This window comes from Notechis scutatus, chromosome 1, assembly GCF_049901735.1.
Source record: "Notechis scutatus isolate UNSWTSFEM ecotype Mainland chromosome 1, rNotScu1.2, whole genome shotgun sequence".
NCBI lineage: Eukaryota > Metazoa > Chordata > Lepidosauria > Squamata > Elapidae > Notechis > Notechis scutatus.
Window position 1 is genome coordinate 214,542,881 of NC_142009.1, and position 24,752 is coordinate 214,567,632.

A 24,752-nucleotide genomic window follows, 5' to 3' on the forward strand; every position below is an offset into this window, starting at 1 on the left:
GCCTTTAACCCTCTTTATTCATCTGCTTTTAAAGGATAAGCAGTGGGCGTCACTGCCTTGCAATTCTTTGGGGCCCGTTGAGTGGGATCCAGGAAATGGGATGCTACTCAGGCGTTGCAACATCCTGCCTGCATTTTGCATAAGAGATTAATCTTGATGAGTTTTTAATTTTGCTCAGATGTTTGTGTTTCTTTCCTTTGCGGGAAGCCTATTGTGCGTAACCTACTGTGATTAGCTCACGGTCTCTTGTGCAACCTTCTCAAGGGATTTGGGTTAACTCAGGTTCCACTACTGTAATCAAGGTCTTCAGCCAGGGACAACTTAGCACAGCTTGAGTGTCTGGATGACCCACTGACCCGCTAACCCCCAAAGCAGCCACCCTTATATTAACTCAGCCTAGGGCAAAACACAGACACACACACCAACACACTCACTAACACACTCACTCCCTTTATAGCCCAGCGTGTGGTGGCGAACCTAGGGGAAAGAGAATGAGGGGGGATGAAAGAGAGAGGGAGGGAGGGAGGGAGGGAAGAGGGAATGAGAGAAATGGAGGGGGAGGGAGAGAGAGCGAGTAAGCGAGCACCACCACCTTGGAAGAAGAAGAAGAAGAAGAAGAAGAAGAAGCGCGCGGCGGGGAGGGGTTCGTCTTGCATTAAGTATCGACCTCCCCTCCCTCAATTTCGCGAGGTCGGAGCAGGAGGCAGCGGCCTTTCCCGGCGCGCCTTGTTTCCTTGGAGCACTCCGCCCCCCACTTCTGCCCGCCTCCTCCTCCTCCTCCTCCTCTCGGAGTCTCAGGGCTGCTGACTCAGCCGGAGGGAAAACTCAAAGGGCGCTTCGCCGCCCGGCTTGCCCGCCTCCCCGGGGATGTTGCCCGGGAGCCCGCTCTGTTCGCAGCTCTTGTCCGAAGCCGCCTGGCTCTGAAGGGGACGCGCGGAGCGGTCGCGGGAGACTTTTCCCGCCAGCGCCGGGGACAAAGCGGAGCGAAGTTGCCCTCGGGTTTTCTCCTCGTCCTCCGCCGGGAACCCCAGTCACCATGACAGCCATAGCAGCGCAGGTAACTTGGGGACAGCGGGGGAGCAGGCCGCGTCCTGAGGGGGCGGAAGGGGCCCTCTTTGGGACCCGGGAACGAGATTTGGTGGGTGGGGGGGAACAGGAGGAGGAAAGGGGGGAGTCCCATCCCTGGAAGCCTTGTGCCGGCCGGTCCTTTGTTCTCCCTGGTACAATGTTCGCTCTTCGCCCTAAAAGACGGAGCGGTTCCTCTGGGTCTGGGCGATCGGCGGATTCACACCTGTTGCTCTTTGTAAATTTTCTCTCGAAACGCGGAGTAGGTAGGTAGGGGTGACTGGGGAAAGAGAGTCCTTCCGTCCCAAAATCGTAAATTCCCGACCGTTGCATTTTGTTTTGACTTTTACACGGGGCTTCCCTAACCGAGCGCTCAAATAGTGGAAAGTTGAAAATCTTTTATCATGCGATTTATCCTCTCTCCCCGCTGGCCCCGGAGTTGACTTTTAAATCTGCCTTTCGAGATTTACTACCGCCCAGGGATGATAAATCTCTCTCTCTCTCTCTCTCTCTCTCTCTGGCGAATGGGTTGCAGGGCTTAGGGCTTGGGGAGAAGGGGTGGCGGTGAGACACGATTGAAGATGGGGCTTCAAGTAAAAGAGTGCCGGTGCTCGCTCGCTCGCTCTGGTTCCACACATGGTTCAAACTGTCTGGCCATCCCATCAGCTGGGCGACTCTCCCAAAAGTGAACCGAATGAGATTAAAAAAAAAAGATGGGTGTGATGGGAGAAGCTGGCAAAAGAAAGACTAAATTTCACAAAAAAGAAAGCAGATTTGCTTGGAAGAAAATCTTCCTGGAAAAAAGACACACACACACACACACACACACACACACACACAGAGAGAGAGAGAGAGAGAGAGATATGTTGTTTAAGGGTCCATTCTTAACCACCACCTCCTAGACCCAGGGCAGAACAATTAAGGCAAACAAAAGTAGGCATCCTCTCTTTCAAGATGGAAGGTCATGTGGTTTAGAAAGAAGCCTTTACACAGCCTGCCCTATGCTTCCCAGGGCTTACAACATACATTAAGACAAGACAGATGCAGCATGGGGGGCTGGAAGGGGGGGGGAAACCACAGAATCACAGATACCACCAACCTATATGCATCAGCCTGATAATATTCTGAGGGGGATTCAAATAAAGACATGCAAATCCAGCTAGTGGGGTGAGGAGAAGCATACTGTGTGCAAAGTGAAATGTTTCCAACACAACAGAAGGTTGGAAAGAAATTTTGTAGGAGGATTCAGGACCCTCTGCTCATCCAGAGGATATCTGTCCAAATATTGAACAGACTTAGACTACATCTAAGAGGGGAAGCCAATAAAAGGTGGAGTTTGAAAATGGGCCAGAGTTGGCCAAAGACTGTAAAGAAAAATATTTCAGGGGAGGAAAAAAACTGCCTGTGCATCCCTGGGTATTTTCACAGATTGCAGCTAACTATTGCATTCTAAGCCGTTGCATTCCTTTTCGCCATTTTTCCTTTTCGCCTGGTCATGTGAGCAGAATATCAGCACACACACACACATGAAGACATTACACAAACACAGACAAGAGGTAAGAAAGAAATCACACTAACCCAGAGAGATGGAACATGTTACTTCATTACACAGAAGCAAGTACAGATGCCTCCTCTAGCTGTTGTTGATAAGGAGCTTGGAACAAATTAAATAAGTTATACTCCATATTCTTTATTTTTTTTAGGGGTGAGGGCATCCAAGATCCAAAGTAGCTCAACTTGCTCAATTTCCTTCTTTTTTTCTTAGAATGCAATGAGTTGTTTACAAGGATCAGCAAATCTGTCTCTTCCTGGCATGTTGTTACTGATGTTTCAGCAAAACTAACTCATACACAGTTTGTACAAGAGTGGTTTTCAAAACAAAGTGCACCACGGGAATGACAATTACCAGAAACAGAAATCTGGGGGAATAGTTCTTGGTCAATACTTTTAGAGCTAAACTTCTCAGAAATGGGACAGTGCTGATTAACTTGAGATATATTTCTCTAATCATCTTTAGCACTTGTGTATATTAGAATTTTCAATACCTCTTAATCAGAGGTGTCAAACTCGCAGCCCACGAGCCAGATGCATCATGCACTGGCCCCATCCCCACTCCTGGTTTAGCGAAGAGGGGAAATGTCGCGATACGTCACGTGACAACGACATGACGGTGTGAGTTTGGCACCCCTGCTTTAAATGCAAGGATAATAAATCATTAGTCCTCCAAATATTGCTGGCCCAAACATTCCTCATAATTGACCATGATGATTGGGAATTGGGGAAGTTTTAATTGAGCAATATCTGGAGAGCTACTGACTAACAATTTTGCTATAGTGTACTGCTTATATTTTGTCCAAAGTGAAATGCACACACACTCATCTCTTTTTCTTATTTTTTTGACAACATTTATATGTATTAAAAAAATTCTTCTGTGCAAAGTTTGGTCATTGCTTGCCAAATACTGCTGCTTGTTTCTCTTGGTCTTCTGTTATCTTTTTTTCACCCACCTAAGTCTATCAGATATTTAGCTCAGTTAAGAATCTGTTTGGTATCTTCTCCTCAGCCCATGTTCACATGGCATGTTTAACTGGGTCAAAGAGGGTATTAGGTGGTCATGTGAACACCATAGCCCAGTGAAATAAACCTCAGTCAATGTTAATGCCAAGAATTAATTTTTGCTGGAAATAAGTCCCAAGTTGTTCAAAGCTAAACCCCCCCCCCCTTAGCTATCTGAAGAAGCTAAGGGAAAAAAAGCAGAGGAGGAGAAGAAAGGTAAGTCCCCACAAATTTGTTAGGTGATCATTCGCTTAAAATAAAAATAAAAAAGATAAGCTGGATGACTTCAGAAATGTCCGCCACGAGAGCATCCATGATCAAGTGGTGCTTGATGTGGAATGAATTGATTGCCTACTGAGCAGCTGACACAGAAGTGTCACCCATATAGATCTTGCAAAGATTCCTTATCCTTGTAAAGCCTTCTATTGCTTCATGTCTCCAGGCTGATAATTCCAGCACAACTCTTCGTGTCACCATTACTCTCTACAACTCTATCGATCCTGGACTTCTTGAAATGTAATTCTCCCATGAGGTCCCTGATGCCAGAAACTATTTTATTTTTTTTTTAGAAAAAAAAAAACCCTTTTCCTCAAACTCACCTCTCCTGGAAAGCCTTGAGATCTTTCTTTTTCTCCCTCAATACTGTTATGTCATGAGCAAAACCGCAGGACCTGGGGTGGGGTGCCTATTCTTTCCTTTTCTATTCTGTTTTCTTCTTTTGGGGGAGGAGGGTTGTTCCCTGGCCTGCCTTTTAGACTACAGTCCTTTGGCATTAAGGTGTTTCCAGCCTGCTGCTTGTAAAAATATAAAGAATACAGGTAGTCCTCGACTTACAACCATTTGTTTAGTGACCGTTCAAAGTTACAATGGTACTGAAAAAAAGTGACTTACAACCATTTTTCCCACTTACAAGCATTGCAGCATCCCCATGGTCATGTGATCAAAATTCAGATGCTTGGCAAATGGCAGATATTAGGATTGAATTGTCCTGGGGTCAGGGGTGGTATGCTACCGGTTTGGCCTGGTTAGACCGAACCGGTAGCAATTTGCCAAATCATAGTCCAAAAAAAGTCTCGGACAATCAGCTGAGTGGAGAAAGAAGAGAAAAAGCACAGGATTGGCCCTCCCAACCATCCTGTCTCAGCTGGTATGTGGAAAGCTGCACACTTGCATTAGGTGCACACTCGTGCGCATGCACAATCGCCAAACCGGTAGTGGAACAGGTAGGATCCCACTGCTGTGCTGGGGTCACGTGATCACCTTTTGTGACCTCCTGACTAGCAAAGTCAACAGGAAGCCAAATTCATTTCACAACCACGCTACTGACATGCAGGGATTCTTGTAACAATGGTGGCAAGGAAGGACATAACATGAAAAACCAATGCCTGTCTTGCTTAGCCGTGGAAATTGGGGGCTTGATTGTGGTCGTAAGTCGAGGACTACCTATACAACAAAGCGAGTACGGTATTACGCAGATGAGGTAAAGCAACAATGGCTATGGTTTCGTGCTTTATATTTGTCCCTTATGGTTAACTACTTTTTTAATGCCAGATAAACATCAAGAGCTAGCACTGCATCGTGGTCAAAGTGTTGGGCCAGAACTAAAGGAAGCCCAGGTTCTACTATTTTCTAGCCAAAGAAACCTATTGGGTGACTCTGCATCTGCCACTGTCTCTCAGCTCAACCTACCTCACAAAGTAACTCTGATGGGTTAAAAATGAAGGTAGTCCTACTGTAAGTGAAATATACCATATTTTTTGGACTATCAGACAGACTTCCCCACACACACACACACAAAATGGTGGAAATGTCTGTGCATCTCATAGAGCGAATACGGGCCCATTTTTGGCCTCCACAGGCCTCTGCAGATCCCGTTTTTGCCCTCCTCGGCATCCAGAAGCACTCTGCAGGCCCCGGGAAGGACAAAAATGGGACTTATGAAGGCCTCTGGAGGCCAAAAGTGGGCAGATTTTTGGCCTGCAGAGTGCTTCTGGACACCGGGGAGGGCAAAAACGTGATGCGCAGTGGCCAAAACCCTTTTTTTTTCTTGTTTTCCTCCTCTAAACCTAGGTGCGCTTTATGGTCCCATGCATCTTATAGTCCAAAAAATACGGTACATAGTTAGAGGACACCCAGTTGGTTGCCCTTGTGGTGCATACATAAGATAGTCAAAACAAGCTCTTTCTGGGGCTCCGGAATATGCTAAGGTTATTTCCCCAAGAGGTGAAAGTAGAACCTTGATATTGTTATGATGAGGAAAGATACAGTAAAGGCAAAACATGTCCAATCCTGCAGCATTATTTCCTGTTGTTCCCTTTTTAGCGGGGGGGAGGGGGGGAGGGAAGCAGCACATGGACAAAGTGAGTTGTATTGTGCCAACTCTCTTCTTCCCTCCCAGTTTTGCCTCCATTCCATTATTCTTCCTCAAGGATGTAGGGGGTGTCCTGCATGGGCCAGGCAGATTAAGTCTGTGGGAGTCGAGCTAGAATGTTTGCTTGGGATATTTGTAGCACAGTCTTAAGCCAAATAGTGCTATCTAGTTAATCAGAAATGCTTAGGTAAATAAATCTGTGCTATTCATAGAAAATTTAAAAGCCTATTTTGTAATGGGGTGGGGTGGGGGTTTCCTGTGAATGTCAAGCATCCATCTCAACTCTTATTTGCAAAATGCATACTGCTAGCTATATCCGCTGGTATTAATATCTGTATCTTGAGACTTCTTTGAATAGTTTGCCAGTCAGGATGTGTGTACAAACATTTCAAAGAAGGAGCTACTGTTTTGGTTTCATTTCCTTGGGAATGACAAATTACGGATAATGTTCTTTATTTCCAAATATTACATTTCCATAGAAAAACTAACGGAACATTTACTAGGCTTTTTATTTTATAGGATTCATGAAATACATCCATATTGTTTATTATGCATTCTTCCCAAGGCACTTTCGGATCAATTGTGTATAAATGGTCATTAAAGTATATTTAATTTGACTTCACTTGATGGTATTAATTGGCCTGCTAAAAGTCATGGTTTGTTTATTGTTTAAAAGAGATCCAGTATGGTAACATTATACAACCCTCAGTCTGTTTTCAGAAACTTTGCAGGTGAGCAGTTTAGATCTTCCACTAAGAACAGCCTGCCCTGCCACCCTAAGGCAGGGGTCTCCAACCTTGGCAACTTTAAGACTTGTGGACTTCAGCTCCCAGAATTCCTCAGCCAACTTTGCTGGCTGAGGAATTCTGGGAGTTGAAGTCCACAAGTCTTAAAGTTGCCAAGGTTGGAGACCCTGCCCTAAGGGACAGAGAGAGAGAATAGCAGAAAAATAAAGAATTTGAAAACGCGACATCAGAGAGACAATATGCGTGAGGGGTCCTCGGTGCTCTTTGACCTTTGTTGTCTTCTTGCAGTGTTTCATTACCCAAACTAGGTAACATAATTAGTGCATTGTAATGTTACAGGGGTGAAATTAAACCACCCCTGCCCGTTGTGACTTTCTTCCAGCCCCACGACCACCAAGTGCTGGTGCTGTACAAGTGAGGAGGGGACGGGGGTGGGAGAGATGAGGGGAGACAATACTACTCCTCCTGCCAGAGATTCTCCTCACCCCCTCCCCTCTCTGGTCGAGTGGCGTTTGCCATTTGCCGCTTAGCATAAAACCTTTGCTCCCCCCCAAAAAAAGTGAGATGAGAGAGAGAGAAATGAGAGAGGAGAAAGAGAGAGATGAGATGAGAGAGGCCAAGTAATGTTGACTTGGCCACGCCCACCCACCCAGTCACATGACCACCAAGCCACACCCACAGAGCCGGTAGGAAAAAAATGTGCATTTCGCCCCTGTAATGTTACCTAGTTTGGGTAATGAAACATCTGCAAGAAAACAATCAAGCACAGAGAGCACCACGGATCCCTCATTCCAACTCTGAGATACAGATATTCTTCTTTATTGATAGGATATGCATGGCCTGGCTCCCTTTGGGGTTTGGCTGCACAGCTACTGTCTGTCTTGGTTCCAGCCACCACAGGCCCTGTGACTTTGAAAAAATAATCCTGGGTAGGGATGGGATCTGACCGGTATAACTACTGGTTCTGTTGCTCTGCATCGCGTGCGCATGCGCGAGTCGCGCAAGTTGCACAAATCACCCCGAGTGCAATTTACAACCTGCTGAGCTGCCTGGACAGCTGAGCAGCGCTGCGTGCAGGTGCACAGTGGTTGGAAAAGCCCCCTTTTCCTGCTTTTTCAACTGCAGCTGTGCCACGCAAAGCAGCTGTGGTTGAAAAAACAAGAAATAAAGGACAGGTAAGAGCCCGGGCGGATGGCTGGGCCAAAACAGCAGCAGACACAGAACCGGTTCTGTGTTTGCTGCTCTTCAGAGCTACCGGTTCTGTAGAGCCGGACAGAAGCGGTAGAATCCCACCCCTGATCCTGGGGCGACATAGCTCTTAACAAAAACCAGTCTGTTCCACCTGAATTAAAGCTATGTTTCTTTTTTGTTTCTTTTTCCTGTTCCTTCTTTGGGAATTTCTCCTGAAGACCCAGTGGTTACTTTCACGTAGAAGACCGAAGAAATCATTCTTTGAGACCTTTATCAGGAGCTTAATTATCCTCTGTGTTGCAATTGCCATTGTTCTGTTGTCCATTGCGGTATGTGATGGCCATTGGCTTTTTACAAAAGGAAAACTCTTTGGTCTTTGGCATTTCTGTACCCTTGGAAGCAACAGCACCTTGAAATGCACCACTGATCTCTCTGTGACCAACATCAGAGGGATAAGCATAGGAATGACTTTTATAAGAAGTATGGTGTCCTTTGCCGTTGTTCTTGCAATCTTTGGCCTGGAACTTCTCATGATCTCTCAAGTCTGCGAAGATATCAACTCAAGGAGAAAATGGTCCATGGGCTCAGTCCTCATTCTTGTCTCATTTCTACTGTCATCGGCTGGAATGGTGAGCTTCTTAATCCTTCTGAGAGACTACATCACGATCACAAGTTTTACGTTAACCTACTGGTGTGAATTTATTGCAACATTCCTTTTCTTCCTTAATGGAATCAGTGGACTTCACCTTAACAACCTAACTTTTCCATGGAACAGAGTGAGAAAAAATTAAACACAATGAACCAAATATCCTGAGAATATATTGCAGCTCATTAACATTCAAGAAAGACAACAAGAGGGTTGTTTTTGAGGGGAATTGTTTAGTTTGATTTTTTTTGTAGCATAAGGTAAAAGATTTCCAACAACTTGCTACTTTCTAGATGATGTCTCCAAATTAAGTTGATAATGGATGCTAAGTACTGGAAATGGGAAATTATAACCTGTTGGGATTTTAAATAATGCATCTAACCATAGTAATGGAATAGCAAAAAGTAACTTGCTTAATTTAAAACTCAGTTCATAAGCCTCAACATCCTTAATCCGGTTACAATCATTATCTTTTAAGTGTCTCACTGAAATGAATAAGACAACCAATCACATTACTTTTATTTGAGTTGGGTGGGAACCAAATTCCATAAACCAAGTAGAATATGTCTTACTTAATATGTGCTGTGTGAATGGGTTTTGTGCATTTTCATGATTGTGTTCTTCATATCAATAAATTGTATCACCAGAAATATTTGTACTATGCAGGACATAGGGCAGTACCAGCTAGAACTTCTAATAAACACAAATAATTTGCTTTTTCACATTGTCATATATAAACCACGGTTAAAATTTAGGCTTTTATTATATATTCCTTGGCAAATATATGATTTATAAACCAGGCCAGTACTGTGTGCATTTTCTACCAAAGTAAGAACCTTTATTGATGAAAAGCAAGCTATCCAACCAATATATTTTAAAAAGAGGCCTGTGCTATTACAATTTAATGAATGATAGTGGAGAGTCTGCATCTTCCTGAGAGCTAGAAATAATTTTTCATAGAGACAACTAAACTCTCTGTATTTCTAACCAGAGAGTTTGTAACACAAAATGCCCAGTAGTAACTTGGTGTCCTTTGTGTTTATTTCACAATATTTTACTGCAACAATAAGTTTCATAAACTCGGGACAGTTGATACCATTTTTAAAATTGTAAATGTTTGACTCCATCCTTGTGAACTTTCTACTTCTAAATATCCTATATTATTATTAATCCAAATTGTTCAACAACAAAAAAAAGTCAGTAGCCTAAGAAATGCACAGATAAGATATCAAATTGTCTATGGAAACACTGCACTGAACCATCATTTTTGAGAGAACCAGTGGTGATATTTCAATAAAGCTGCATGCTTGATTGAATTCTGGGTTCTCTAATCCTTATTTATATTTGTGTCTTTACAGCTAACTGTAAGACTGTTTAGGAATGCCCTAATTATTCTACTAAGTTTTTAAAAAAATCTTTGTAGAAGTTTCCAGGCCATTTACTTGAAAATAAAGAGCCAGTATATTGGTAGTCTAGACAAGCTTTCGCAAATCTAGTGGGGTCATCTTAAATGCCTAACCCCAACCAATATCGCATAGACTGCTTTGGGCAATGGGAGTTGTAGTGCAATATACTAAAAAGGACCCCAAGTAGAAAGAGTGCTTAATAATTAACTAGATAGGTTATGATAGAATCAATAGATTCACAATCCATCATATACTTTTATATCTTTACCATGACCAAAAAAAGATACTTCCATTCATTGTCCTTAGGAAGATCTTGGTGTGTCATTCAATTTGCATTTTTATTATTACCTCTTAAGGTTTTGCACAGTTGAAGAACACAATACGTTATACAGTGAAATATCTCCAGATCTTTCTCAGGGTGAGGGATGACCTGCAATTAGCAAATCATATCTATAAATCAAATGGTATGAACTTGAAGAAAGATAGATTTCCTTGATTGGAATTTTGAAGTTTTCATGTTGAGAATGTTTTGTAAAATCTGTAGTATTTCCCCCCAGTTTATGGTATTAATTCTCTATTATTGCCTATCTAGAAGTCTATTACCTTACTGATTTCCCAGCTATCTGGTGAAGAAGTTTGAAATCTTATTGAACAAAAAGAATGTGCTAAACTAAAGAACTGAACCCAAATCTCTGTGGACGTATCAAAATGGCTGGCCTTTACTACAACAAAGGTGGAATTCTTCCAGATTTCTTGCATGATATACTGCCAGTATCTGTCTTTGCTACTGTATTGTTTAATTTTTTGCATAGATTATCCCAACTTTTGCCTGGAATTTCAGCTCATGTTCAGAAGGTGGAACATTCTCTTCTCATGGGCTAAATGAATGAACATCATCTTTGCTTTTCAAAAATGATGGTTCTGATTAAATTAGGCCTTCAAAACTATCTAGCTGCAGTACATTAGAGATCAGTTTTGAGCTAATGCTCTAAAAGAGTTGTAAACATTAATTACTGTTGACTCCTTTTTTGTTCCATTAAAGGCCATTTGCCAGTAAACGCCAGAGAATGTTTGTTTTGGGTGATGTTTATTGTTAACAATTGTTTCACTAAGTAAGTTATAACATGTAAGCTTTTCTAAACTTTAATAATTATTGTTTTACTAAGTAAGTTGTAACATTGTGGGCTTTTCTAAACTCTTTTCTACAAACTATAAAAGGAAATTGGAAGATGACTAGGATCAGAATGTCAAATGTTCAATAAATTACTTTTTTGAATGGATAATTCTAGTCACTTTTTAAGTGTCACAGCTGGGAGACTTACAGCAAATGCATGTGAATATATATGCGCACACATACCTGTACATTCCAGTATTTGCACTAAACGATGAAATGAGAAAAGGAACTGGAAAAGATTCTCATAGAAATCAGAATTTGATCTTTTAAAAACTTTGTAAAATAGGTTTAAGCTGATAATGTATTTGCTGCAAAAACCTACCAAAATTGAAAAGGGGAGGTAACTTAAGAATTTGAAAGAGAGATTCATTAGATAATGTGCAGAAATGAGATGCAATATGTTTGGTCATTAGATAATTAGGATTAAAACACTCCTGAATGTATTTGTCCAAAGTGTGACCTGACTTTTCTCTAAACCTAGAATGACTAGATGATTTTTTAGAAATAAAGCTAAGAGTATAGAAACAACTGCCATATTTTACTGCTTTCAGCTTTTCATGATACGTTGTTGTTGAATGGATGATCCCACAAGCAGGGGCTGACCTTTAGAAAACAATAGTGATCCAAGTATACCACATGGTGGGCATACATACCTTCTAGGGATAAATAATTGCTGGAGGATGCTGACTTTCTTATTCATGCCTCATAGAAATTCAACATCTCTGAAGGGGATGAAGTTGAGGAAGGTTGGAGTAAGATGTGTTATCCATGGATCAAATCCAACCAGGAAATACTTTTTAGACAGTCATTATTTAGCTTGAGCTGGTAAATCATAATAATTCACTCAGTACAGATAGTCCTCAATTTAGAACCACATTAGGGACCAGAAAAGTGATCCGCTTATTAAGTGAGGTACCACGTGACTACATCCAATTTCACATCTTTTTGCCATGTCCGTTAAGCGAGATATTACATGATTGCGATTTGGGATCTTCCCTGCCAGATTCCCCACTCATTTTGTTGGAATTCAGCTGGGAAGGTTGCAAGCATCAGTCACACGACCTGAAAATGCTGCAATTGTTGTAAATGTAAGCCAGTTGTCAAATGCTTGAATTGCGATCATGGGGACAGTGACGATTGTAACTGTGACGACTGATTGAGAGTCACTTTTTTCAGTGCGGTCATAACTTCAAACCAATGGTCGTAAGTCAAAGGTAGCTTCAAAATGATCGTGGTAAGCAATACAGACATGTCAAAAATGACTTATGGAATATGGAATATGGACTTATGGAATGGGTATTATTTAGCTCTCTCAGACATTTTTTCTCCAGCAAGTGTACCTATTAAGGATGCATGTTTATATGCACATTCACAAAAAGCGGGGTAGGTGGGGTGGAAAGAAAGAGCACACAGGATGGAAGCATAGTCAGAACTAAATTGACGTAGATAATGCTTCTTACCATTAGTGCAAGGTTTGATGCAAGACAAAGCTTAAGAATGACAAGGTTGAATTAAGAAAAAAAAAATTAATTACTCCAATAACTCTGTATTATGATCAGGACGGAGAACCAACTAAACATGCTGGCAAGATATGTGACAGCCCTTCCCCTTTCCTATCTTGGAGTCTGTTTATAGATCTCTCACCTGGGGCTAACAAACAGGTTGCTTTACTTTGAATTTCTGTTCAGGTAGCCAAGTATGCCAACATAAATTTCTAACAACAAAACAACTGTACATGGCATTCCCAGATAACGGTTGATATTAACAGAGCCTAAAGCCACTAATGATCTTGCAACAAAGGCACCAAAGATAGGGGCATCATAAAGATCCAGTGACACAAGAACAGATAGCCAGAGGCCACTCAGGGAGATAAATTTATTTCCCGCCTTTATTATTTCTATAAATATCTTAAGATGATGAACCCACACAATATTCCTTCTTCTATTTTCCTTACAACAACCGCCCTGTGAAAAAGGTTAGGCTGAGAGAGGGAGTGTGTAACTGCTCAAAGTAATCAAGCTGGCCTTCGTGCTTTAAGAATGGATGGATGGGTGGGTGGGTGGGTGGATGGATAGATGAATGAATGAATGAATGAATGAAGCAGCCACCTCAATGGGATGGTTCTCAAACTTGGCAGCACCCTAAAATGACTAATTTGTGTGATGTCCCCCATGAATAAAACTTAATTATTTCATTGGTGTCACCAGGGTTAACTATACAGTATATAATTTGAGATATAAGGCTACAAAACACAGTTATGCTTGGTATATATAGCAATTCTTTAGCAATTGAGAGCTTGTGCAGGTAATTTGAGGAGAAAAGTTCAGAATCGGTTTTGACAATGTTCTCCTATACAAACTTTTTTTTAAAAAAAAATGTGTTCCCCTCTCTTCTAAATTACTTGAAATCCTCAGTAGAGAGTCTTAGGTCACAGTTGTCAGAGCTATTGACATTACACTTTGGCATTAACCTATGGGAGAATGGGGGTTGATTTATTTTTATGCTTTTATTGAGTGAAACCCCGTGAAAGGCAAGCATACACAAGGGAATTAGTTCTCCCACCCCCAGCATATCCAAGAGCAGGGGATTGGATTAAATGATCTCCAGACATTGTGGGCTATAATCAGGTGGGGGAATCTTAATGATAAAACTGTTCAGCAATGAATCAGCCAGCTTAGACGGAATTTCTCTGCTTACTCTAAATTTTTCATCTGTTCTCCACCATAACATGATAAAAATCTATACTGACAGTTTTCAGCTTAAACTGTTCACACATTATATGTGTGAACTCAACCATAGAAAACCAAAATGGGCAGAATATAGCTGTAGGCTTTGTGTGAGATGTCTAAATGTTCCAGGAACATCCAAGGATCTTGGACAACAACTCCCACCACTTTGTACATACTTGGCTTGAGGTAATCATCTAACACACCCAGAGGCCAGGGCAAGCTGGTTTAGGGGGGAAGAGAGTCCACAAAAGTCATTGTTGGATCTGGATACCCTCAAAAAATAAAGTTGTGGAGGGGTTGTTTTGCATCATATGACCCAGAAATATTATATTTATGACTACTATTAAATACAACAGTACTTTCACTGAAGATACACTTGGCACAGGTAGCGGGTAAACTAGAATCAAATTCAATAATATGAAAACACATGCTTAACTTTCACAATAAGATGATTTCCCAAAGCCACTCAATTGCTCTTACCACAGAACAATACTGGTAACTGTTAATTCAAGCCACTGCCAATATCAATATTCACTGATGCAATTCATCACAGCAAGCAAAAGACTGACATGAACACCTGCACTAGTTTGAACATTGTCTAACCAATGTAAAATAGCTAGAGCTTTGGCAAGTTTGCAGTACCTGTCTATTTTTTTGAAAAATTCTTCCTTGGAGAAAATAGTTTTTCACAAAACAAACAAAAAACAAAAAACCAGGCACTGCAAATGCCACTGATGTGCTAATTATTACAAGGTTTTAAGTAGCTAAGAGAGCACTCTTGAAATAGTTTGATAAGATCATCACAAGATAGGATATAATGAGAAACAGTCAATGGAAGGCAGGAACCCTCCAAATCAGTCCCAAAGGTGCTTTTTCAGGAGGCAACTGGATTTTTCTTGTTTTTTCTTTGAAGGCTTCACTTCTTGGATCAAAGAGAAACAAGAAAAGTCCAGTTGCCTCCTGAAAAAATCACCTTTGGGACAACCATGACCTGAATGACTGAGAATCTCCATAGAGCTCCAAATCAGTGTTTTGCAATCTTAGCAGTTTGATGGTGTGTGAACCAACTCAGAATTTTTGGCTCGCTGCGGAATTCTGAGAATTGAAGTCCATACATCTTCAAGTGGTCAAAGTTGAAAAACACTCCCCAGACCTTCCTAGATTCTATCTATTATCAGTTCAAGTCAGCATGGCTAATGGTCAGAGATGCTGGAAAATCTAGTACCACAGAACTGGGAAGAGGCATTAGATACATAAAGCCACATTAACACTTGGCCAATAAAGAATTTTGTTCTGTTCTGTGGTAGTTAAAATATCAGGTTAGAAGCTGGGAGACTGGGTCCCGCCTTAGGCATAAAACATCTGGGAAACCTTGAGCCATTTTCTCTCTCTTAGCCCCAGAAAGGACAAACCAGTTCCAAAATCTTGCCAAGAAAATTGCAGGAACTTGTCCAGGCATCACCAGGCATCAACACTAGTTGAAGGCGCATACACAGACAGACAGGTATATGCCTGGCACCTCCCAAATTCATTGGAGCTTTGTCAAAGCAATCTCTTGAATTAGGCTCAGAATACAAGAAGAAATCATGTCAGAAGAATGGGCATCTTTCTAATCCAACTGTCTGTCTTAGACGGATTGAAGATACACAGCAATCTCTCACAGTGTGAATTGTTTTTAGCTAGCTTCCAGGTGGCAGCCCCAAGTCCCACAGAGCCACAATCAGCTCTCAAGAGGAAGTTGTAAAGGCCTTTGTGGTAACTGAATTTCCAAAGCTCCTAAACAGCAAACTCAAATGTCCGTATACAACGCCTAGCAAAATTCCTCGATCAATTGTGGGCATGGGTTTGATACCAAAGGGATACCTTTTCTCTCTGCTCAAAAAACGTACCCTTTTATCATGTTCACACAATGCAACATTTTCAAAAGAGATATAACCAGTTTATAAGTCAGAGCCATTTATAAAACGGCAATGTTGTTCAGAATCCTCACTCCAGTAAGAAACCAAACAGGGTAGACACTTTTGAAATGATAGATTCCAAAGAACAAAACCAGCAAGTTGAGAGGGATGAGCCTTCCATTTGGAAATTGCTTTTCACACATCATCTTTCCAAAATAATCTACATGTTGGCAAGGTAAGGCCCATAGCCTAAATCAGTCTCCAGGTAGAGCTAACAACTAGCTTTTAAGTCCTGAACTACAATGCCCGATTAGGTAATGCAAGTTTCTTGTTTCCTCTGAGTTATTAGCATGTTCTTGTCTGCCCTGGAAACTTTTATAGTTTACTCAGAATTGGGTGAGAAGGTTGCCTTTCCTCCTGAGGTCCAGGCTTTGTCAGCTGCAAGACTTGAGTGAGCCCGCTTACTTCATTTGGAAACGAAGAGCTGTGCTGTTTATGAGCACCAAGATGCTTCCTTAAATGCCACTGCCACCATTTTCTGTGAAGCTCCTGCCGGACCTGAACAAAAAAAAATCTGTTTAGTAAGAAGGCTCATGATTTTCTTAAGAGAAAGAGGATGCCCTTCTCTCCCTGTCCATCATAGGGGCTCAACCTTTGCAGTCAATAACAAGGATAAATCAGTCTCAAGCAATATCCTGTCCTGAAGGTTATGTGGTCAACCACTACTTGCCTGCAGAGGAAGGAAGCAAAGCCAAAATGTGGGCAGAGACAATCAATTGTAGTCTTGTGGATATGCAAGTAGAAACGGGGAAAGGAAGGTTGGAAAGGCCAATAAATGGACAAATGTGGTGAAAGAAACAAGAAGAGTGGGCTGAGGTAACAAGAGAAATGACACTGTATTATAAAGATTTTAAAGACTTGACAACCCAGGATTCATTGGATCATCCTTTCAGAGATAATTTGTTTAAACAGAGATGGAATGATCACAGGTTGGGCAAAAAAAAAAAAAAAGCAGTGGGAATGGGAGGACTTCCAACTTCCTGCTGGCTTCCCCATTGATGTTGCTTGTAAGAAGCTGGTGAGGAGGGTGTATCAGAAATCATTCCTCCTCTTCCTCCTTGGCTGACCCTTGGAACTGCCTACCACATTTGGGGGGGGGGGGAGAGGAATAAAGAGATTTGTGGACTGCTAGAAAAACTGCACCTTTGCTTCCCATCCTGTTCCCAAGGGCCCCCTTGCCCCAGGGAGGAAAAGGGCTCGCCCATCAACTGCTAGAGACCCCCAGCTAGCCTTACTTGCCAGCAGGCATCCATTGCTTCCTCACTCCTCCCATATTGCCCACCATTATTAAGAGATTTCAGATTTCAACCTCGGTTCCAAAGCAGCCAATTGCCACTTACTTGTTGGGACTTGCTGCCAGCCAATTGGCTACAAGGACCAGAGGAGGCAAGAAAGAGGGCGGGGATATGGCCCTCCCATCTTTCCTTGCACCACACAACCTGCAGGTTTCTGGGAAGCCTAGACAGGAGGTGTGGTGGCACTGAAGTGGTGTAGCTTTCCCGAATGTCATTCTTACAGGAGTCCTGGGTCCTGCCTTTTGTCAGTTAGTCCATTTCGGTTACCTTGGAAGCCCAATAGCTTCCAATTGAACGAGTGAGTGAACCCAAGTGAACGAGAGTTTTAGTAGTATTTAGTATATATCCAGAAAAAAGATTGCTAGATAGGACACATCAGGGAACAGTCACCAGTAAAATTACTGGAACTTTCCTTTACTTATTTAGGGTATAAAAAATATTTAAAACTTTAAAAAGTTTCTCTCTCCCTTCATCTTATACCCAGGAGCATCAATGCAGGGCAATATTGAGTTTCTTTCCAACCTCTTTTGATTTTCTGGTCTGATCTTTTTACCATGGTTGTTACCTTTCAAAGCTACCTCTGTATTCTTCTACATTTGTCTCCTAAAACCTCATCAGTCTGTTTCTTCATGTTTTACACATCACTCTTTCTCCCTCCAGACATACTCAGAAAAAAAAACACCAAAGATTAAGACTATTCTGGATGCTGAAAGGCAAAGCTGAAGTCTTCTAGGAAGATCTCTTAAGAACTTTCCCTAGTCCCAATGTTCTTCTTTTCATCCCTGCTTCTCTTAGGTACTTTTGTAAGGCACGTTACCTAGTAAGACAGTCTGGCAATTCAACCAAACTGATCCAAGTTCTGCTTTTAGGAGGGGTATGAGGCAAGAACCCCAACAAAGGAGAAAACAAAGTGTCCCCCCCCCCTGCTCAGAGTTTCAGGGATGGTTTGACCATTTGGTCATTAAGAGCCGTGGTGGCACAGTGATTAGAATGCAGTATTGCAGGCTAATTCTGCCAACTGCCAGCAGTTCGATCCTGACTGACTCAATATGCTGACTCTGTAAACCGCTTAGAGAGGGCTGTAAAGCTCTATGGAGTGGTCTATAAGTCTAAGTGCTATTGCTATTTCTCTTGTGCTGTAGACGGCTAGAATTAAATCAGCAAAGCTACCCAGCCCTCTCTGAGAACATAGCTGCTTTCAAAGGCAGGCAGAAGCCTCTGTAGAAACCCCCACAGCTCCTCCCTGGATTCTCATCTTCCTAATCTGAAAGATTGGTACAGAAATAATCCCCCACTCCACCCCACTTTCTTCCTTGAGAGACACACCAGTCAGCAAGGGAGATGCTTGTACAGCAAAAGCTGGGGCATAATTCCATATCCCAATCACGGTTACTGTACCTAAACATTCTTCTGGTTTGAGAAAAAAAAGTTTCTTTCCCCATCAACCAGAATGACAATGATTTTTCAAGCGTTTTAAGGAGGGGCAGCACAAGAAAGGAGAAAAGAAAAGAGAGGGAGCCAAACTGGTACAAGAGTCCCTCCATCCAATTTGCAACTGGAAGGAAAAAAGGACAGATCTGAATAATAATAATAATAAAAAAAATCAGTAGCCTGCACTGGAATCCATTAAGAAAGATGGTCTTTGAAAAGCTACATATTCCTAATGTGGTCCTAAAGAGCAGTGGTGTCACTTATTTTTTTTCAACTAGAACAAGAACTCATCAAATTTGCAGATCACACAAAACACATTTTTAAAAAAGCACCCACAAAAAGTCCTGAACCTTGCTGGGTCATCTGGAATTTTGAAAACATCTTAGGGCATTTTCATAAAACGACTTTGGGTGGTGGGAGCAAGAGTAACTCTATGACCAAGAATAAACGGATCGCTTCATTAACCACCACCTCTACTCCCTTAAGATCACTATCATTTCCATTTATTTCTTTTTATTGGGCAAGTGAATTCTCCCTATCCCCAGCTGGTTTTATTTTCTAAAGCTGTTTGGGGATCTGTGTGGGACTTGAAAATAAAATAAAGCTGATGTTTGAGATAACACTCCAGTTTGCAATATACTAGCCTCCCATTTATTCTGTTTATTAGAAGGCTCAAAATCAATAATATAAAAATTAGGTGAAATATGCAGCCCAAGAGGCATGCTGATAGCAGTAGCAATAGCACTTAGACTTATATACCACTTCGCACTGCTTTACAGCCCTCTCTAAGCAATTTACAGAGTCAGCATATTGCCCCCTACAATCTGAGTCCTCAGTTTACCAACCTCGGAAGGATGGAAGGCTGAGTCAACCTTGAGTCTGGTGAGATTCAAAGTGCCAAATTTCAGTCAGCCAGCAGTCAGCAGAAGTAGCCTGCGCTACTGCATTCCAACCACTGTGCCAACACAGTTCTTGATGCCCATGGATACCATGTTGGAAACCCACTATTTAATGCCATGAGTTAACAAGGACTTAAACTAGATTCATAAGGATTCCTTGCTCCTATTTTAAAAGTTAGATGCTGCTATTATGTGGATTAATAGCTTTGTTGCATGTTCTCCAGTTAATGAGAATGACTAACAGATAAGAATAAAATGTTCAAAACTACATAGGGCGAAACTAGCTATTTGTTGTAATGGCTCTACATTACATCTATCTCAGTATCAGAAATAGCATGCTCCTGAGTGCTGATTGATGGCGAACTTATGGTGAAAAGTGCTATTGTTCTCCAGCCCTACATTTGGTGGGCTGCCATGGGAAACAGGATGCTGGGTTAGACAAACGTTTGATCTTATCCAGCAGGATTCATGACTAAATCTCAGTCCATGGGAAGCTCACCTCTCCATTAAGAAAACAGTAAAGCACAGCCACAGCCAAACCCTGAAACAAAACAAGCAAACTATTCGTTATGAAATACACAATAGCAAATGGCAGACTGTCATTCCAGAAGGAAGATGGAACATCATTATTATTTTTTTAATCACACTGAAATGTGTTGCACGTGGTGAATGGAGATTACTTTGCAGCTTCGATGGTTCCAAAGACCAAGGCTGAAGATGGGATGCTTACATTAGGCGGAACCTGCTGGTGGTTTGCAGCATCCTACATGTTCTATTTACAAAATGCCTTTACCAGTTATGCTGCTAGCCACGTAAGGAGCTTTGAAACAAAAACAGCATCAAATAGTCCAATGCAGAGGAGTTAAACCAGTACTAACCTGAGTGTGAACTTATAAACACAGTAGGCCAACCTCCCCAACATACGCCATTCTAGAGGTTGTAACCCTAACACATTTAAGGGTTACCAGCTTGGAGAAAGTGGCTTCACTACTTTTGTGCTTACGTGCATTCTCTGAGATCCTAATTTAAGTACTTAAGGTCTACTTTCATTTTAAATCATATTTTATTCCAATTTCGTTTTAAACTGTATTTTTATCCAACTCCATTTTAAACTGTGTTTTTTTTAAATCCGATTTTAGGAATAATTTGTGTCTGGAACTCTGCACTTCGATATGGCCCAAGGGCTAATTAATAAAGTAAAACTAACTAAATATCGAAGGAGTTTTTCCTCAGAGGAACTATACCCCTCTCACCTGGAAAGAACCTAGGGCTTTTTCAAACAGAGCTTGAACTTCCATGGTGCCATTTGTGGTATCAAAAGGGAAAAAAGCAAAAACAATGTAATGGATTCCAAAGAGAGGGATGAGCACTAGTGTTGATTTAGCAAGCCTCCTAGGAGCAAGGAAAGAGAGAATCACAATGACAATCACAACAACAACAATACTAATACTAATAATAGAGGGTCAGTTTAATGTTGACTTTCACATACAGACAGGTCTGTGCTAGCTGGGATCATCTCAATGTGTTACATTGCTACTTAGAAGTTATGGAAACCTTGTCTTCCCTGAATAACCTCTTTTCCCGTTTCCCCCAAAGATGTTGACATAATGGGTTCATCCCCTCCAACAGTATTATGATGCATAGTTGACTTTTAACCTTCTAGCAAGAGTTGAGGTTCTCTGTTACATAGCTAGAAGTCTGCATCCTGTTCTATTCTCTGCTCCTGAGCATAAAAACAGGTGCCTTAAATAAAAACATAAATAGGGTCAGCACCCTTCACTGTAATTGGGCAATTATCCTTGAGGCAGCTTCCTTGACAGATCCATGACATGCAAACAAAGAAAACCTTCACCACCTTGTTATTTTGTTTGCTTTTGCGTTTATTTGTGAGGCTGGTTAAAGAAGCCTCCTTACTTGTATTGGCTGGAGTCCTTGCCTCTTCCATCCGGCCATCGCAGTTTGTTCATCAAAATCCTTACAATATTAACAAATAGAATGAAATTGATCTACAAAACAAAGAAGCACAAGTGAGAAGGGAGTAGTTCTACGCTCGCCCCATTTCTCCACTAGCATTTTATTACATCTTCTAGGATCACCCAGCCATTGTTGAGCTTACAAGCTTTATCCCAGGTAACACACTAATAATCTCAGCACCACAATAGACATTGCTATAACCTGGTTCTGGGGAAATAGCTGTGAAGTAGACTTACTGCAATAGAAGCCATCACGGGGCCTTGAATGAGCCACAGGGCATATGTAAGATGCATATCCCAGCACCTGTAAAAACAACCAACAAACAAACCTGCAATTGACGAATGAATAAAAGGTTCTCGTTTAGAAAAAACGGTGGATGAACATCCTAGAAAACTCCGTCCTGAAAGAAATATTTCATGGAAGAATGTAACCATCAGGTATTTCTTACCATCTATCACCTTATAGAAATTTACAGCAGACACAAAAAGGTAAATTACCTGTCCTGATTTGATAAAAACTTAAGCTAAAATGGCTCTTGGGAATAAAAAAAACTTTGAAGGTCTTGTCAAAATGCAGTTTCTTTTATTTAATTTGCTATGTTCGATTCATTTCCCAATTTCTGAACTGGAATGCAGTCTCCTTTGAATCCGAGCATTGCAAAACCTCGCCTTATTGGATGGAAAATTCTTCAAATCAAAAAACTTAATGGCATGCATTTCAGTACACGGATCATGTTTTAAGAGCCAGTTAAGTGTGGCAGTTAAGGCATCTGGTGGAAGACAATGAGGTCTTGTCTCACAATTTTTAGGCACCAAGCCAGCTGGGTAAACCTGGGCCAGTCCCTCTCACATAGTTCTAGGAAGGAGGCAAAAGGCAAATCACTTCTGAAAAACCTTGCCAAGAAAAGTGTAGGGACTTGTCCTGGAGTCTGCACTGATGCGAAGGCACAAAGCAAATGTATAAATCATGTTTTAAGGGAACTGCCATTTTTGCTAAAAGAGAATAAAATAACTGTGGTTTTTTTTTAAACGTATTTTTATTTTATTGTCCTAAGCAATGCAAATAATAACTGCTACACCTGTGATTATACTGCAAAAAGCTCTTGAAAGTGTCATGTTCTCAGAATAGTTCTAAGTTACTATAATCAACTCTGTATAGTCTGTTGATTCAGATGAGATCTCCTGCTTGCCCAGAGAGCAAAATAAGCCATTGAGTGTGTTGCCGAATTATGCTGCGTGTTGTCAGGCCAAAATACGTGCCATGCTATCATTTAATGCAGGGGTGTCCAACCTTGACAACTTTAAGACTTGTGGACTTCAACTCCCAGAATTCCTCAGCCAGCAAAGCTGGCTGAGGAATTCTGGGAGTTGAAGTCCACAAGTCTTAAAGTTGTCAAGGTTGGACACCCCTGATTTAATGTATTGCTTCCTCAAAAAACCCAGACTAAAAATCTGAGTTGATTTGTTTGGCAACAAGAAGACAGGATCTCGGCATCTGATGAAATGCTAAATAATGTTGAATCTGTTTTATCTCAGCAAGAAGGATCCAAATGGAGCCAAACAGCCCCAGGTTTCACTGCACATTGTTGTTGTTCCTGGAAAGCTAGATTCATCCGAACAGAGGATAGGATCACTATCACTAAAATAATCTTGCTATTTTACTTCGTTAATAAAAATAAGTTCCAGGACAAGTAGCTAGCAGCAGAAAAGATATCTATCTCCCTGTGGTATCTATTCAACAGATAGGAAAATGCTTTGAAACCAGATTAACTGGAACATTATCCATCATTAAGAGGGACAGGCTTTTTGTAAAAGGTGACTTTCTTAAATGAGAATTCTAGGGATTTAGACAAATGTTGTAGACTTGTTGTAAGCTGCCCAGAGTTGCCTTGAACTGTGAGGTGCACAGCATATTAATTTCATAATTAATAAATAAATAAAATAAATGTGCACTTGCCCTATCCAACCATTAAGGAGCCCACTTCTTTTTATCTCTTTTTTCTTTTCTTTTCTTTTTTTTCCTACCTTCTTTCCTTCCTCTTTCTTTCTTTCTTTCTTTTTCTTTCTTTCTTTCTTTCTTTCTTTCTTTCTTTCTTTCTTTCTTTCTTTCTTTCTTTCTTTCTTTCTTTCTTTCTTTCATCAGTCTGCATATTCCCACTGCATTTCTACAAAATGCTCACTCCTTTCTACAAAAGTATTTTTACAAGGACAGTTTGGCATAACTGTGCAAAGCCCATGCTTCTCCTCCATCTCACAAAGCACTCCTGTTTGTTTCCACAATAATTATCAAACTGCCATGCTCTGAAGCCATCAGAGAAAAGAAGCAGATTTGATCCTCAGGAAATGGAATATAAGAGCTACTTTTTAAAATTAAGGTCTCTTCTCTCTAACCAAATTGCAGAATTTCTTTCTTTTCTCAGAATCTCTGAGCACTTGACAAAAAAAATAATAAGATTTTAAACCAATTACTACTCTTTTTGTGGAGTGACAAGACAACATGAATACATAATTTGCTGTGTTTACCCTAAGCCATAATATGTGATTTGGCAAACCAACATGAACCCTGCCATTTTATAATTTAAAAAGAGTTCTGATGCAAAACATTCAAACCCTGAAGCTAATTCTAGGTACCACAAAATAGATGGTTTCAAATATTCCAGGAGGGATCCAGAAGCTGTTCTGGACAAATTCAAAACGGGACTTATTTTGAGGATAGATCCCTTCCAGAATATTCAGAGCAATTTCTTTCAGGATCAGAACATTTTGTGATGGCACATTTTGCACACTTGCGATACTTTAATACTTTAGATACTTTAGGTAGTAATAATTTTCTGCCTCATTCATTAAATCACAGTTGGAACCAACCATATCTTAGCATGATTTGCAAACAGACTGCTGAGTTTGAAAAATGTGCTTACCCAGCATTTTCATGGAATAGTCTGGCTATGACCCATGAAATTACGAACAACTTAGGAGCACCTGCAGCAGAGAAAACAATTTGTGGTTAGTGCCTACTCATAATATAGAAGAAAAGCTAGATTAGGTTAGCTGAACATTTTGAATAATAATAACAAACTCTAATGACCTTATGAAAAGGAAAAATGGATCTGTCTAAAAATAAAAAAAGGATGGATCCAACACACCTAGCAAAAAGCTGCAGCGCACAGAAATACGTAACCTTTCAAAAATATCCTTACCCATGAAGACAATACCCCTGCTTTCACAACTGACTGTTGCACAAACAATAAGGGTGATGAGTGAAGGTGATGGGAATTACAATCCAACATTCCTGTACAGCATCATATTTGGAGG

At 41.1% G+C, this 24,752-nt stretch overlaps 2 protein-coding genes across 2 annotated transcripts in view; one reads left to right on the top strand and one right to left on the bottom strand.

Annotated features, from left to right (window-relative positions):
* Positions 1-771: 771 nt before the first annotated feature.
* TMEM37 (transmembrane protein 37) lies at positions 772-11,264 on the top strand. Its single transcript, XM_026665413.2, has 2 exons — positions 772-1,057; positions 8,148-11,264. The coding sequence occupies exons 1-2, from the start codon at positions 1,037-1,039 to the stop codon at positions 8,718-8,720; spliced, it is 594 nt and encodes a 197-aa protein (XP_026521198.1). The 5' UTR covers positions 772-1,036; the 3' UTR covers positions 8,721-11,264.
* Positions 11,265-13,528: 2,264 nt separating this feature from the next.
* The window catches only part of SCTR (secretin receptor), a 31,573-nt gene continuing 20,349 nt past the window's right edge, over positions 13,529-24,752 (bottom strand). The window contains exons 8-13 of the mRNA XM_026665312.2: positions 24,359-24,419; positions 21,678-21,744; positions 21,382-21,473; positions 20,721-20,859; positions 19,967-20,008; positions 13,529-16,340 (exon numbers count right to left, since the gene is read on the bottom strand). Coding sequence (XP_026521097.1) covers positions 16,158-16,340; positions 19,967-20,008; positions 20,721-20,859; positions 21,382-21,473; positions 21,678-21,744; positions 24,359-24,419 — 584 coding nt within the window. The 3' untranslated portion in view covers positions 13,529-16,157. The remainder of the gene's footprint in view (positions 16,341-19,966; positions 20,009-20,720; positions 20,860-21,381; positions 21,474-21,677; positions 21,745-24,358; positions 24,420-24,752) is intronic.